At 39.0% G+C, this 14,962-nt stretch overlaps 1 protein-coding gene across 1 annotated transcript in view; it reads right to left on the bottom strand.

The window, feature by feature from the left end:
• The window catches only part of PTCHD1 (patched domain containing 1), a 49,526-nt gene that overhangs the window by 21,533 nt on the left and 13,031 nt on the right, over window positions 1-14,962 (bottom strand). The window contains exon 2 of the mRNA XM_038417392.2: window positions 12,421-13,081. Coding sequence (XP_038273320.1) covers window positions 12,421-13,081 — 661 coding nt within the window. The remainder of the gene's footprint in view (window positions 1-12,420; window positions 13,082-14,962) is intronic.

The following is a 14,962-nucleotide window of genomic DNA, read 5'->3' as shown; positions in this document are numbered from 1 at the left end:
TCCACTTTAAAAAAAACTCTATCCATATATTATGCTTCCCAATCAGTGTATGATGCAGCATACCAAATCCAATTAAAATAAATGGACAAAAGCTCTACATGTGGTGCTTTTATAGGTATTATGACCCGATCCAGCAAAGATATTTGCACATGGCTAACTTTATGCCCTTTGTGTAGTCCCATTGACTTTAATGGAGTCAAGAGACCTGGTTGGGTAGACTGGCAGTTTGGAGGATGATATTTTTAATGTGGGTTGGAATTGTTTCTTTTGGAGCTTTCATTTTTGTATACTAATCCAATGCAATGTTTGTGTTTGTTATTATGACAGCAAAATGTCAGCACATTTTATAAATAGAAAAACATCTGAGAGACAAGTTTATTTTGAGAAGCAGAGATAAGCAAGGCAAAATACGGTTCAAAATCTGTTTTTATTTAAATTGAATATTTAATCTGGTAGCAGAAAACCATTTGAGAAAACCACTTTTTCCTACAGTTCAAATATTTGTCTTAAGAAAATAATTCAATACGCTTCCATGTCAAAGGCTTGTTTTGGTGTTTAAACGTCAGAATGTCAATTCTATTTCAACTTGTAGATTACTCCACTCTGAGAGAGAACTGGCTGAGGCTGAAATGTCAGATCATATGTTTCTTTTAGCACATTGAAAAAGATGTGTGCTGCTCTTTAGCTATGTGCTTTTAGCTGGCTGTTTATTTATTTATGTATGACGATCCAAACTTTTTATATGCTTCTCTGAACTGAATCTGTGCTTAAAGTTTTTTGGAGATTTGCTGATCACTAATAAATACTGGTCTATGCTTCAAAACAAACTTTTGGATTGTTAGAGGGGAGATCTTCAAGGACATAAAAGACAGCCATGGGTCTAACTCATGTTGATTTTCAATGGGAGTTGGGGGCCTAATTGCCTAATTGTGCCCTCGAAAATCTGCTGCTGGGTGGTCTTTCACATTGAAATGTGTGAAAAATGTGCGAACCCCCTCCAACACACAGTATTGTGGCTGAGTTCTTAGCTGAGGAGAGAGCATGAAAGGAACAGAAAGAGAAACATTCTGTTTGGTTAACCACACACCTGTTATGGATACAGAGAGGAAGATTGGAGTATACAGTGGCTGCAGAGGATGGAGGATGGTGCAGGAGTTTGGACCACAGAATATCTAGGGATACTTTACCTTGCATGAGGAATGGGGTGAGTTGCATAGAATGTGAGAGACTTCAATCATGCTGCTAGGAAACATAAGGGGACCCTGGTACTGCAGACACACAGCAAAAGTATACAGAAAAAGTTTCCCTAGCATTCAGGTGCGCCAAACCATGTTTAATCAAGAGAGAAGAGCTTTCAGCATGAATGCCAGCAGCCGGCTTAGGGCAGCAGGAACAAAGTAAGACAGACCTCCCAAACAGATTCCCATTGCTGTCATGTCACCATATGCAAAGTACTACCGATTCTTCCTTTTATTCTATCCACTGATATTCAAAGTACTGGAGATTAGCAAATGAAAGTTAAATAAAATAACTGATAGGAAAAAGCAGAAGATACTGTGAGCTGACCTTCTCCATAGAGAATAAAATGAGTTTTCTTGACAGACCTTACATGAAATATATAAAATTGAAGCAATAGCAATCAGAAAGAAAACTGAGGCCATGTCAACCTGCCCATGTAAAAATAATTTTTGAGCGTAATAGAACAGCTAAATACCACTGTTTGGGTATGGTACACAGGAATACCAAAGAATGGAATGAGGCTGGGTGTATTTTAGTTTGGGCAAAATCTTAGGGATTGGGTTTTGGATCTGAATTCAGAAGCCAAAGCATCTTTGATTCTGGGTTATGTTTTTTCTTTTTTGGATCCATGGTCTACTGGAATATGGAGTAGTTTAAACACTTAAAATTTCCCCATCTGCCTCATAACACTGAAACCAATATAATTCAATAATGCGCTAATTTTATCCCTTTAAATACTTTTTGCCCTGCATCTAGGATAATGAATAGAATAGAACAGATTAACATAGAAAACCATACAGTAAACTGCCCGTAACACTGAAAAACTTCATAAAAACAGGAGACAGAGTAAATTTAGTGATGGGGAAATCTCAGGTTTAGAGATTAGCTTGGATACTTAGTTGAAATGTCCAAATTTATAGGCAACTCCCCGAACCTGCCATGGACCTCGGTCCCTACACAATCACCCTTGCCCCAACAGGCCTAGTCACAGATTCTCTTCCTTTGTCCCTCCCAGCACCCTGTGTGTCCTCTTCATGGAAGAGGTCCGATTGCCCGAAGATGACAGACCTACACATACCTCACAGTTGTCTCTCATTTTGAGAAATGTCATTCACTTTAGGTCCAAAATGAGTTATATTCCATACAAATTTGGTGTCTCATTTTATTTTTGAAAATTATTTACAACAGAATCATGAAACTGATGTTATGACTGAAATTATTTACACTAAAGGAAGGAACCCCACAGCATTTATGTATGTTTCCTAAATAAATAATTTTCTATGCCTCTCCTTTTGGGCTTTTGTCATATACTGCATCCTTGGGCTACATCAGGTTGAGAGAGAGATGGGCCTGCTCCCCTCTCTGGTATTTCAGGGACACATCTGCTGTCCTCCACAAGACTGTTATGGGATTCTCTCTCTCTCTCTCACACTCACACACCCACACCCACACCCCTGAGAAAAAGAGTCAAACTGGTTTCTGCTCACCCTCTTGAGCACCTACGACAGGCTCAGCCAATCAGCAAACATGAATATATGCCATGTAACTTCCCTTTCTGCCCAGGGACCAGCCCAACTCAAAATTCAAAATGCATCACAAAACTTCCTCAAAATGTTCAGATGCTAGAAAGTTATTTTTAAAACAAAGTTTCATGCCCAAATTTGATTAAATTTTTTCATGGTCATGGAACATTTTTTCATGAAACACAGGAAAAACATCAGGAGTTCAAAACCAGGTAGCTTCTGACAATGTTTAATTTTGCTTCAAAGGTAGTATTCCTAAACTGATGTCTATATCCATGCTAAAATTTCACATGTTCTAGTCCTTTAACTGCCATGTGAACTACCTTCTCCTCTGAGCCTAAGGAAGTTTGAGAAGTTGCATATTTTGAAGATTGCTGCTGGCTCAGCAGAGATTCCTCAACTTGCTGAGACTGCAAAGAATGTTTTGACAAAGAAAAGAGGCTTGTAGAGGACTGTGAGTGTTGGCACTGCACATATCTGTATTTTATCAAACGTAGCAAAATGTTTGATCAGTTTACGGATGGCTGAAATTTCAGGCCATTTTAATTTCTGATGAACTGTTTTTTCCATGCCTATTTTAATGCATTAGTGCACTTTTAAATCAGAAGCTAAATATAAGCCAGTGGAACATTTACTGCATCTTTTCCCATATTTGGCAATGTCTGACATCCTACAATTATTTTATATGGATGCTTCTTTCAGTGAATGTGGCCATTTAAAAGACCTGAATCTTCTTGAACAAACTGTAGTTTTTCTAAAGGAATAATAGACTGCCTTTTTAGAAATAGAAAAATAGATTAACACTGAAATTTTCATTGTCTAAGATCAATGTGTCGTCATAGCTATATGATATAACATGTCGACTGTCTCATGAGCACAGCTTATTTTTAAATGGTTTGATATGTAACACACAGTGCTTTTGAGGAAGTGGATATACTTTTAAGGATCAGAAATCATTAAATGACACTTACTAGATATGGTGATCCACAGTATTTTGATACAACACTTTGGCCTGGGCCAAGATAACAAACACCCCAAAACTTTGGTTGGGGAGGCTATGGTGAATCAAAATCTGGATCTTTGCTTTGCAGTTCATGCCCACCTATATAATTTATTTAATATAATTATGAAGAATTTGATTTGTCATTACATACTTCAGGAGGCTAAAAGTGTATAGGCCCTGATTTAGCAAAGTATTATTCAAGTATCTAACTTCAAGCATTTAAATAATTATATTTCCTGTTTATCAAAGCATTTATGCCCATGCTTAAGTGTGCTGATGATTTGGGGTCATAATGTTTAAATTATTCAGCCATATTCTGCTCCCACTTACATCCAGGCAAGTCATGGAAGCTGCTGGGGTTGCACAGCTGTAACAGATCAGAATTTGGTTCATTGATTTTTTTAAAAAGAATTTTTTTTTGTTGCAAGGAACACCTTTAAGAACATAAGAATGGCCACACTGGCCACACTGGGTCAGACCAAAGGTCCATCTAGCCCAGTATCCTGTCTTCTGACAATGGCCAATGCCAGGTGCCCCAGAGGGAATGAACAGAACAGGTAATCATCAAGTGATCCATCCCTGTGACTCATTCCCAGCTTCTGGCAAACAGAGGTTGTATTCCTAAATTGATGCCTCTACCCATGCTGAACCATCTCTGATATGTTTCACTTGGGACAAGGATATGTATCTGAGCACAGCATACTTTTATAGGGGAAAAACACAGTTCTTGCTACACTAATATTTGCTTTGGATCTCGCCCCAGTTTGTAAGCTATGTGTTTTCTTTGCACTTGAAGAGAGCTGGGAGAACATGGCATAAAATGTTTGAGAACTATTTGTATTTTTAAATACATTTTTTTTCAAATGTTAATGCTTCCTTTGCTTTCCTTAATTGACTGAGGCAGAATGGAGGGAGGGAGAGCAGCAGTTGTTTGGGGAAGATGGGTGATCAATTGCCAGTGGGTTTGGGGGTAGAGGATGAATTTGTTTGGAGATCTGTGGGGGCAAAGAATATGTTGAGATCCGGGGGGGGGGGCAGATGTCTGAGCTGGTGGAGAATGGGAAAGAATGGAAGATGAAGTCAAGAAAGAGATGGGAGCCTAAGCAAAGGCAGAGAAAAACAGCAAAAATGATGAGGGAAGCTTAGGGAGAGAAATCAGACTATAGGGTTGAAGTGGGAGCTGGAAGACAGAACATGGACAGTAAACAGGATACAGAGAGCAGAGTGGAAGCAAGGGAAAACAAGCCCCAGAAGAGTAAAGGGATGTGGGAGTGAAGACTGTGGGAAAGTGAGAACAGGAATGAATGAGATGGAAGGGGAAGAGGCGGAGGGACAGAAACTTGGGGAGACACACATTTAGAGGGGAGATAAAGTTCTCCTTAGGAGAAAAAGACATGGAAGAGAGACAAGCTGATAGAGAAGGAAAGAAAGCTGAGTGAAAAGAATAAAAACAAGGGAGACACAGTAAGCTTCTCATTTTTATTAATTTATGACAAAGATTGGTGGCAAAATACTCTACAAAGTCAAACATTTGTGTGTATTGTACCTTTAAATGTGGAATGAAGGAAATTTGGGAGTGCTGTTCAGGACGTTCAGCGCTGGTATGGGACACTAATGTTTCTGTATGTGAAATTAATGTTGACATAGGATTTTAAAAGAATATATGAATATTTTTTGTGTCTGATGAAGAATATGATGAGTGCTTTTAGAGCCCAGGATATTTTTGAGCATGGTTACATTTTAACAGAATGCAGTTCACCACTAGTAGTTTACTTCAGAGTTCCAGAGAAATGGCAGGTAGACTACTTGTTTGTTCAAATCTTGGTCTAAAATCTTCCAAAGTGCAGGAAATTGCACTTGGTATTTCAAACTATGCTGGGAAGGGCCACCTGAACCTCCACTGCTCTTCACATTTTCATGGTTTTGTTTAGTTACACACAGGTTTGAACATCTTTAGACCTTTAGAGTTCCTTTCATTTCCATTTTTCGCTTTCACATTCTGCCCTTGTCCCTCTCCCCCTCAAACGCAGCCAATTCCTACCCTGCTTTTTTAACCCCACATTTCCCTTCTCCTGCTCACAATGCTCACGTCAATCTGGCCATCAACTGAATTCCCCATTTTCCTTCTCTTGACTTCATATAGCCCCTTGTCCCATCTCTATCTGCTTCTTCCAGATGTCAATGAGCCCACAGACTTTCCAACTCCCTCTCTTCTAGTCCAAACCTTACCAGGCTGATATTCAAGAAAAGGGTCTCTGGTCTGACATTTTGTTTTATGGATTCTGTCTGGTCGCTCTGCTAGGGACACCATCTCTTCCCATCCTGGCTAATAGCCACTGATAGACCTATCCTCCATGAATTTATCTAGTTCTTTTTGAATCCTGTTATAGTCTTGGCCTTCACAACATCCTCTAGCAAGGAGTTCCATAGGTTGACTATACGTTATGTGAAAAAATATTTCATTTTGTTTGTTTTAAACCTGCTGCCTATTAATTTCATTTGGTGGCCCCTAGTTCTTGTGTTATGAGAAGAGTAAGTAACACTTCCTGATTTACTTTCTCCATACCATTAATGATTTTATAGACCTCTTATCTATACCCACTTAGTCGTCTCTTTTCCAAGATGAAAAGTCCCAATTTTATTAATCTCTCCTCACAGAGCGGCCATTCCATACCCCTAATCAATTTTGTTGCCCTTTTTTGAATATTTTCTAATTCTAATGTATCTTTTTTTGAGATGGGGCGACCACATCTGCACGCAGTATTCAAGATGTGGGCATACCATGGGTTTATATGGAGGCAATATGACATTTTCTGTCTTATTATCTATCCCTTTCTTAATGATTCCCAACATTCTGTTAGCTTTTTTGACTGCTGCTGCACATTGAGTGGTTGTTTTCAGAGAATTATCCACAGTGACTCCAAGATCTCTTTCTTGAGTAGTAACAGCTAATTTAGACCCCATCATTTTATATGTATAGTTGGGATTATATTTTCCAATGTGCATTACTTTCTATTTATCAACATTGAATTTCATTTGCCATTTTGTTGTCCAGTCACCCAGTTTTGAGATCCTCTTGTAGCTCTTCGCAGTCTGCCTGGGACTTAACTATCTTGAGTAGTTTTGTATCATCTGCAAATTTTGCCACCTCACTGTTTATCCCTTTTTCCAGATCATTCATGAATATGTTAAATAGGACTGGGCACAGTACAGACCCCTGGGGGACACCACTATTTACCTCTCTCCATTCTGAAAACTGACCATTTATTCGTACCCTTTGTTTCCTATCTTTTAACCAGTTACCAATCTACGAGAGGACCATCCCTCTTATCCCATGACAGCTTACTTTGCTTAAGAGCCTTTGGTGAGGGACTGTGTCAAAGGCTTTCTGAAAATCTAAGTATACTATATCCACTGGATCCCCCTTGTCCACATGCTTGTGGACCCCCTCAAAGAATTCTAGTAGATTGGTGAGGCATGATTTCCCTTTACAAAAACTATGTTAACTCTTCCCCAACAAATTATGTTCATCTACATGTCTGACAATTTTGTTCTTTACTATAGTTTCAGCCAAACAGTTTGCCTGGTACTGAAGTCAGGCTTACTGACCTGTAATTGCCAGGATCACCTCTGGAGCCCTTTTTAAAAATTGGCATCACATTAGCTATCCTCCAGTCATTTGGTACAGAAGGTGGGTTACAGACTACAGTTAGTAGTTTTGCAATTTCACATTTGAGTTCCTTCAGAACTCTTGGGTGAATACCATCTGTCCTGGTGACTTATTACTGTTTAGTTTATCAATTTGTTCCAAAACCTCCTCTAATGACACCTCAATCTGGCATAGTTCCTCAGATTTGTCAACTAAAAAAAATGGCTCAGGTTTGGGAATCTCCCTCACATACTCAGCTGTGAAGACTGATGCAAAGAATTCATTTAGTTTCTCTGCAATGGCCTTATCATCCTTGAGTGCTCCTTTAGCATCTCGATCGTCCAGTGGCTCCACTGGTTGTTTAGCAGGCTTCCTGCTTCTGGTGTAATTAAAAAATTTTTCCTATGACTTTTTGAGTCTTTGGCTAGCTGTACTTCAAATTCTTTTTTGTCCTTCCTAATTGTATTTTTACACTGCATTTGCCAGAATTTATGCTCCTTTCTATTTTCCTCACTAGGTTTTAACTTCCACATTTTAAAGGATGCCTTTGTGCCTCTCACTACTTCTTTACTTTGTTGTTTAGCCACAGTTGCTCTTTTTTGATTCTCTTATTGTTTTTTAATTTAGGGTGTACATTTAAGTTGAGCCTCTATTATGGTGTCTTTAAAAAGTTTCCATGCAGCTTGCAGGGATTTCACTTTTGACCCTGTACCTTTTAATTTCTGTTTAACTAACCTTCTCATTTTTGTGTAGTTCCCCTTTCTGAAATTAAATGCTACAGTGTTGGGCTGCTGTGGTGTTTTCCCCACCACAGGCATGTTAAATTTAATTATATTATGGTCACTATTACCAAGCGGTCCAGCTATATTCACCTCTTGGACCTGATCCTGTGCTCCACTTAGGACTAAATCAAGAATTGCCTCTCCTCTTGTGGGTTCCAGGACTAGCTGCTCAAAGAAGCAGTTATTTAACCAAGAGCTGTGCAAAATGTTCACAGTGAAAACAAAGATTGTTGCAAAAATTTCCATATTTAGCTCAATGGCTGAGACAGCACTCGTCAGAGCCATATAAGATTCCAATCTCTGCAGCTCTTCCTGTCCTCCCTGTCCCTAAAACCTCATTCGTATATGGTGAGAGTAGAACCTTGCCCTTTTGGGACCAGGTGGAGAGGCTCCTGCTGTACTTCTGACTAGTGCTGAAGCTCACTGAATAGCTTATCTCAGAAGCCTGTTTGTTTCAAGGACTTTATTTGATTTCTGCTTTGTTTTAATAAGCATTGATGAATCCTAATTGTGGTAAAGAAGTCTGTCCACAATATAAAAGCCATCACCACAATCAAGACTTAGTGAGGCAAAGAATTCAATAAATACAGAAACTGAAGCTATCTTTTCTGCACTACAGATGCACTGTTGGAGGGGTTGAGGCAGACACAAGGTAAATAATTAAGAGAAGGATTTGTCAATAAGCTATTAAAAATAGTAAACAATTAATTGAATACTTTGTTTTGCAAATATATTGCCTGAATTATCAGTAAAAACAACGAGAAATCCTTGTGGCACCTTAGAAGGCAACTCCCATCTTTTCATGTGCTGTATTTTTATACCTGCCTACTGTATTTTCCACTCCATGCATCTGATGAAGTGGGTTATAGCTCATGAAAGCTTATGCCCAAATAAATTTGTTAGTCTCTAAGGTGCCACAAGGATTCCTCATTGTTTTTTCTGATCCAGACTAACACGGCTACCCCTCTGAAACTTGAATTATCAGTCTGGCTGTATATAACTGGGCAAATCATCTAAAACATTCAGTGAATAACTGGACAAATATTGTGAAATGTTATGAATGAATTATTTGAGAAATATTATTTGACCAGCTGTAGTTGATCACAGTAGTGGCATAGTGGCATCTGTGTAAGATCAGGATTTGTATCAGGAATAAGTATTTTTTTTGGTCAACTTTTTGCTTGTAGTCATGAGATCATGGATTCATAGATTCCAAGGCCAGAAGGGACCACTGTGATCATCTAGTCTGACCTCCTGTATATCACAGGCCACAGAACTTCCCCAAAATAATTCTTAGGGTAGATCTTTTAGAAAAATATCCAATCTTGATTTAAAAACTGTCAGTGATGGAGAATATACCAAGACCCTTGGTAAATTGTTCTAGTGGTTAATTCCCTCACTTTTAAAAAATTGCACCTTATTTCCAGTCTGAATTTCTCTAGCTTCAATTTCCAGTCATTGGATCATGTTACACCTTTCTCTGCTAGATTGAAAAGCCCATTATTAAATATTTGTTCTCCATGTAGCTACTTAGAGACTGTAATCAAGTCACCCCTTAGCCTTCTTTCTCTTTGTTAAACTAAATTGATTGAGCTCTATCACTATAAGGCATGTTTTCTAATCCTTGAATCATTCTCATGGCTCTCCAAAACCCTCTCTAATTTCTCAACATCTTTCTTGAATTGTGGGCATCAGAACTAGACACAGTATTCCACCAGTGCCAAATACAGAGGTAAAATAACCTTTCTGCTCCTATTTGAGATTCCCCTGTTTATGCATCCCAGGATCGCACTCACTCTTTTGACCACTGTGTTACCCTGGGAGCCCGTGTTCAGCTAAGAAAACATGGGTAAGTAGTAGCTACCACACTAAACTACAGATCAGAAATCTTATATTCTCTGAAGGTTGTAAATCTAGGGTCTCCTCTAGTCCTCGCTGAAGTTATCTGAGAGTATCTCCATTGACTACAATCAATGTTAGATTGAACCTCTAGCCTTCAGTTACCTAAAGGGAGACTTTATATTTTAAATGTATACATGTGAAATATTTGTTGAAATCTGTTCAGAATCATTCTATGTCCTGCTTCACTTTGCTGTCAGAAGAAAAAAAACTGTGTTTCCAATTGTCCACTTGATTAAACCAGTTCTCATTAAAAAATGTATATCTGTCCTTCATGTCCATGTCTGATTTTTAGGAGTTTATATTAATCCATGCAAAGCATATGAAGGATTCAAGTGAAATGGGCTATTAGGTTCTGACAGTTATTTAGAGTTTAATTACTTGCTAGAAACTCACTCCTAAAAAAAGAGTAATACACTTGAATTAAAAAATAATGTTGGTCTATAGTGTTTGGCAATCAGAGGAGATCTGGAGTAAAACTATATTAGCTCACCCACCTTATCTCTCAAATATCCTGTGACCAACTTGGCTACAACAACACTGCATGCAAATTTATCATAGTTAACTTTTTGCCCCTCTCCCCCCCCCCGAAGTGCATATTGCAGCATATTCATTGCCAATGAATTAAAAATGTGAAAGGTTGTCTTCAAGCAGAGTGAGATTTGATCCCTTAATCTAGCTAACATTTCATATTTCAAAGTCACTCCATGCAAAATACTTTCGTTTCTATGGATGGACTTTTAGATTTAATTTTTGCAGTGAATATTCTCTTTATAACACACACAGAAAACCATAATATTTTGCATAATCTCCTTAGTTTGATCAAGGCGTTTTTACATTACATAAAGTCAAATATAAGAAAACAGGGCAGACGGCAGCATCCCTGTGATTGAAAATTCCTGCAAGATATTTCCTTTGGATCATGTTACATTTTATTTTAATTTTTTGGATGTGATTTGAAAATCAGAATTATGTGCTGCCTCTGATGTGACATTTGAGGGTCTGCTTTCTGTTTACTTACTTTTCACTACGTATATTCTGCACCTAAATGGCTGCTTTATAAAATGTAACATCCTTTTAATTAAACATGTCAGGAGCACAAGTATTTTATATGCACATCATAGTGGGCCTAGTTTTGAATATAAAACAATCCTACTGAAACATGTAACATCACTACATGATGTGACTTAGTAATTGGAGATTCACTTGTGCTGAAAATGTGTAGTACTGCACACTAATTTTCAGCTGGGAAAACTATCAAATCAATGCATGAGGTATTCTTCACAAATTAATAATGTTGCGAACAAGGACATAACAGACACCTGCAGTGTACAAAGTGTTTCTACCATTCATGAACTAAATGCAAAAGCAAACAGAATGAGCTTTCCCGCTATCTTTTTATGTCCACTAGTGAAGTCCTCTGTCTGCTCTGATTTAGTGCCAAGTTTCCCCAAAATGTGCCTAATCAAAAGACCCTTGAAGTCCATAAAAAAAAAAAAGCAGTCTTTCCACTGACTTCAGATCAGGTCCAATCTGACTCTCCTAGTCTTGATACCCAAAAAATTATGGTGGGTGAGTGGAGTATAAAAATAGAGACAGACAGAAATCTCTGTTTTAATGCCACCAGCCACCAAGTCTGCACAGGACAGTCTTCATAGTCTGTCAATACTTTAATCATTTGCAGGGCTTGAATGCTGAATGGTGTGAGCTGGCCTGGTCAGCAAGAGACAGTGCATATTGCTACTTAAACTGCCTTGGCAAATTTACTTTTCAAGTGAAATGCCACAAAAAACTGCCCACTACTGCATCTATTCCCTAAACAGACTGATTAAAACATAAGCCCATGATAAAACAACAGTGTGTACTCAAGGGGATACAGTTATTGTTCTGTAAATGAAAAGTGCCCATTTAATTTACCAAGGCAGCTGATATTTTAATTTCACAAAAGGGACCTGTGCAAAGGTTTCCTTATAAAGCTGAGTACCAAAAAACATAATCAAATTTCTACAGAGAAGTTGCTGTTGGTTCCCCTCTCTTGCATAACATACTTCACTAGCACAAACTTGTCTCTATCTGCCACATGAGCAAAATGTCATGCCAAATGGTGCTACAGAACAACCGAGTCCCTGTGGAGTTTTCTTTTTAATGTCCATAAGCATTATTATTACAAATACCAGATGAATTCATGATGAGGAGGAGTACACTGCAGTGTCACAGTGAATGGGTACTGGGATTCATGCAGTGATACTTGGCTTCTTTTCTGTTGCCCATGAAATATGTCAAAGAACCAGAAACCCCCACCAAAAAATAGAATGAGATAATTACCTAACATGATGAAGGGAATTCCCAGGAAGGTGGAATTGTATTTCCCACCAGTCAGATTGATGATTCCAGCTGCAGTCAGTGTGGCTAAGCTCACCGTTAACAATCCTAAAAGGCCAAGCCAAGGTTTGCTGCGGACACAATCCTGCATGGAACAGCAGAGTATGGCCAAAGTGACCACAAGGACCAGGCTTGTGGTCAGGTAACGTTCTGACACCCTGCTCGTCTTTTGGAAATCCTCCCTCAGTGAAGACGAAGTAAAGGGATACATTTTGACTTTCCTGTTGGATTTCTGGAAAAGTTCGACAGTGTCACGAAAGATGGATTCCCACTTTTCTGCTACCATGTCATTCAGAGAGTTGATCGCCTGCAAGTAGTAGGTGAGCTGGATGGCTTCTGCAGACTTCACCCGATCTTTGCTATGTACGGTAACCCCGCCAAGCTGGTGCCCGTTATACACTTCCCTGCCATCCTTTAAGTGAGTGATTGGATATGTGATAACAAAATTAGTTCGATTAGAAGATCGAGCAGACTTTAGCTCCTCCAGCACATGCACTATGTCATCCACTATGCAAGTCTTGTCATTATTCAGGATACATATATGAGCAAATGTGTAATTGAAACCAGGTCTTTGTACTTGGATCCTGGTCACAGCTGAGTGCAACTGTAAGGAGGAGAAAAATCACACATATTATTCATCAGTTAATTGTGCACCATAGCAGGCAGAATGACAGCAGCTTTGTCATCTCAGTCCATTTCCTATTTACGCTAGGCAAAAAAAAATTCTAATTGCTACAATATTAATAGTAAGCACATTATAAAAATGCAAAACATGCATTAAAGTACTGATATTTTTCCCCAATTTCCTTTACTCATAAGTCAATTATGTTTTGACTTCTATAAATGCTAGGTGCATCTGCTTTTCACCCTCCCAAAACAAAACAAAATATTCCAATAAACTAGAATGCTTCATTTCCAAGTGAAGCAAAAGGGACAGCTACAGACCAGCCACATTATGGCAACATAATAATAATCAGGATTGCTAAATGACCACTGCATCAGACAACTATCAGGAATGCAGTACAGAAAAGCAATATGACAGTTAATTTCAATGTGCCACTAGGGTGAGGTGTAGTAGACCCTGTTGACTAGTAGTGGGAGAGTTAATCCCTCTCTCAGGACAAAGGAAAGATCACAGCTGCATGTCTTATGTGCCAGGATTGTCAGGATAGTAGGTCCAAGCTATCTGGCATTAATTAAATTGTAGTCCTATCCACCCAAACTACAGCAAAGAGTTGAGATGATGAGGGAGGCTAAAGTTAGATGTTAGAGCCTCCTGGAAGAACATATTAGCTGGCAAAAACTTTTATTTTAGGAGTTGCTGGTTGGGGCCTGCTACATTACAGTTGTATCCCAGCTCCTTTTCAGAGGTGCTTGTATTCTTCTGAAGCATACTGTTTAGGCTGAAATTTTCCATGGTTAATCTCTGACCAAAAGTGAATTGTTCTGGAAAATGTGAGCAAAAAAGGCTGTTATTTTTGAAAGAGAAAAAGAGTGGGAAAATTGCACTGTCCCCATGGGAAAAATAAAATAAAATCTTGTGACTTCTTTTGAAACAGCTTCCATCTAAATCAGGTGGAGTTAGAAGATTGAAATTTGGCAGGGGAATAGCCTTAAGTATAGTGAAGGCCCATTCAGTATTCTGGTGAAAAAATGTTTTAACTTAGCAGTGTTAGGAGTCTTTGCAAACTATATTATTTATTTTGCATATGGTACCCTGATAAATTTATAGAGGCAGATCCTCAGGACCAGTTAAGTCCTCTTTGTGCTGATGTGGTGGTGCAAAGGGTACTTAAACCTGCCATAAGGTGGTGCAAAGGGTACTTAAACCTGCCGTAAGGAGGCAAGTTTCCATGAAAAGCCAGCTGTACGATAGCCACTCTTTACACAGGGTATGGGAGTGGCTTGGGCTAGAATGTCATGTACTCCGACCATCCTGACTGATGGAGCAACCCCTTGAGGGCCATCATTGGCTGGTGCAAGTTAGAAAAGTGCTGAGGTTGCTCTAACTTGCACCAGGAGCTGGCTTGGCCTTTGGCAGCTTTCAAAATCAGAAAGGTAGGAAGGTGTCCTTCCCTTCCTCTCCTGGTGCATGGCTCTGGCTCACCTGGGGATCTAGCTCAAAGTGCTACACTACATAGGTCCCTGAAGTACTCTGAAATGATCAAGACTGCTGTGAAAATGCTTCAGGGAAACATGGAATCTGGCCAAAGGGACCCCTTGGCTTCTCAAAGTGTAGGGGAGTAAACATGGGGTTGGGAGCCAGAATATTCCAAATTCAATTTCCATCCCTTTTTCTGACTGGTTTTAATAATTCAATGTACTTCCCAATCCCTGTTTTGTGAAGGCTCACAACACTCCTTGCAGGAGGCCAACAATATCTTTGACATTTTTCAGATGGGTTAATTGAGGCACAAAGCTGACTTAACTTGACCAGGATCACTTGGTGTGTGGCAGAGCTGAGAACAGAATCAGATTATAGACT

Source organism: Dermochelys coriacea, chromosome 1 (genome assembly GCF_009764565.3).
Source record: "Dermochelys coriacea isolate rDerCor1 chromosome 1, rDerCor1.pri.v4, whole genome shotgun sequence".
In the NCBI taxonomy this organism is placed as follows: domain Eukaryota; kingdom Metazoa; phylum Chordata; order Testudines; family Dermochelyidae; genus Dermochelys; species Dermochelys coriacea.
This window is presented reverse-complemented; position numbering and strand designations above follow the sequence as displayed.